At 25.4% G+C, this 1,429-nt stretch overlaps 1 protein-coding gene across 1 annotated transcript; it reads left to right on the top strand.

The window, feature by feature from the left end:
* Nucleotides 1–926: 926 nt before the first annotated feature.
* LOC141819065 (uncharacterized) lies at nucleotides 927–1,376 on the top strand (the record flags this gene model as incomplete). Its single annotated transcript, XM_074706437.1, has 1 exon — nucleotides 927–1,376. A coding segment is annotated over one exon (450 nt), but the record flags the coding sequence as incomplete, so codon positions are not given.
* Nucleotides 1,377–1,429: the final 53 nt, after the last annotated feature.

The following is a 1,429-nucleotide window of genomic DNA, read 5'->3' as shown; positions in this document are numbered from 1 at the left end:
ATATATTGGTCCTCTCTCTGCCTATAAATAGAAGATATTATAATGATCCATCATGAAAAATATTGAGTGTCTTCGGAAAGAAAGGAAAGAAGAGAGAAATTAATATATGCAAAATAATTGCATTGCAATGGCTTCTTCATCAAGCTCAGGTATGTAAAACATATAGATTTCAAGATCCGTTTCATTAAATAAATATTTAATGATAATTGTAAAATTAACATGTGGTATCAGAGCTTTCGTTAAGAAATCTATATGTTTTCATATATAAATTTATTATGTTGAATTATAAATTAATAGATGCATTAATGATATTTAGTATCTATAATTGATTATATAATCTCATAACTAAATGAAATGAAATATTCCGCACATTAATCTTTTATTATAAATAATTATTAAATGATGTATGACACAATGTATATATAAATTTAAATACTGATTTATTACTGTTTATAAATTCAGCTAATGATTATAATATACATGTATGCTTTTAAATTAAGATAATTTATGCTTATGATATAAATATATACATGATTTTATATTAATTATGATAGTTTGTGATCACCAAAGTGACCAAAACTAGAATAATTAATTGATATGCATATAATAATAATTTATTTATCATATTTATAAAAATGCCTATTAAAAAAATGATAAATAAATAAGATTCATTGATCATTAAAATTATGAATTTTCCCAAAGGAAAATTAATTTTTATGATTAGTGATATAAACGAAGAAAATTAAAATTCTTAAACCAAATATATTTTGTTTATCCAAAGATGACATATGTATTTGATTAAAGATTTTAATTTCTTAATAATGTTAGAAGGCATTTAATTTTTGATAATATATTGTAATATTAACCCAAAGGTATATTACAATATATTCTAATGTTTTATCTGAATCTGTATATCTTATTTGCAGCAATTTCCTTCTGTTACCGTATTTAATGGTTTGAATTTCTCTGAATGGAACGAGCAAGTCAATTTTCATTTAGGAGTATTAGATCTTGACTTTGCACTATTAAAAGAAAAACCCACTGCTATTACTGATTCAAGTAGTGAGGAAGAGAAATCCAAATATAAAATATGGGAACGGTCTAACAGATTAAGCCTTATGTTTATGCGAATGACTATCGCAAACAATATTAAGACTACCATTCCACAAACAGAAAATGCAAAGGAATATTTAAAGTTTGTGGAAGAACGTTTTTGTTCTGCTGATAAGTCACTCGCTGGTACATTAAATGGCACAACTCGTAGTATGCAAGAACATACCATTGAGATGACTAATATTGTGGCAAGATTAAAGTCTTTAGGAATGGCTGTGGATGACTTCATTCTTGGTTCAGTTTATTCTGAATTCATTGCCTGACCTCAAAAATTGGCTAAACCAGCTGAAAAATGAAGCTGAAATTTAAGTTTTCT

The sequence above is a fragment of the Curcuma longa genome, unplaced genomic scaffold, assembly GCF_044706935.1.
Source record: "Curcuma longa cultivar G26 ecotype Majalengka, Jawa Barat unplaced genomic scaffold, ITB_CL_G26_1.1 contig_27625, whole genome shotgun sequence".
In the NCBI taxonomy this organism is placed as follows: domain Eukaryota; kingdom Viridiplantae; phylum Streptophyta; class Magnoliopsida; order Zingiberales; family Zingiberaceae; genus Curcuma; species Curcuma longa.
The sequence above is the reverse complement of the archived record's forward strand: the minus strand, read 5'-3'. Positions and strand labels throughout refer to the sequence as shown.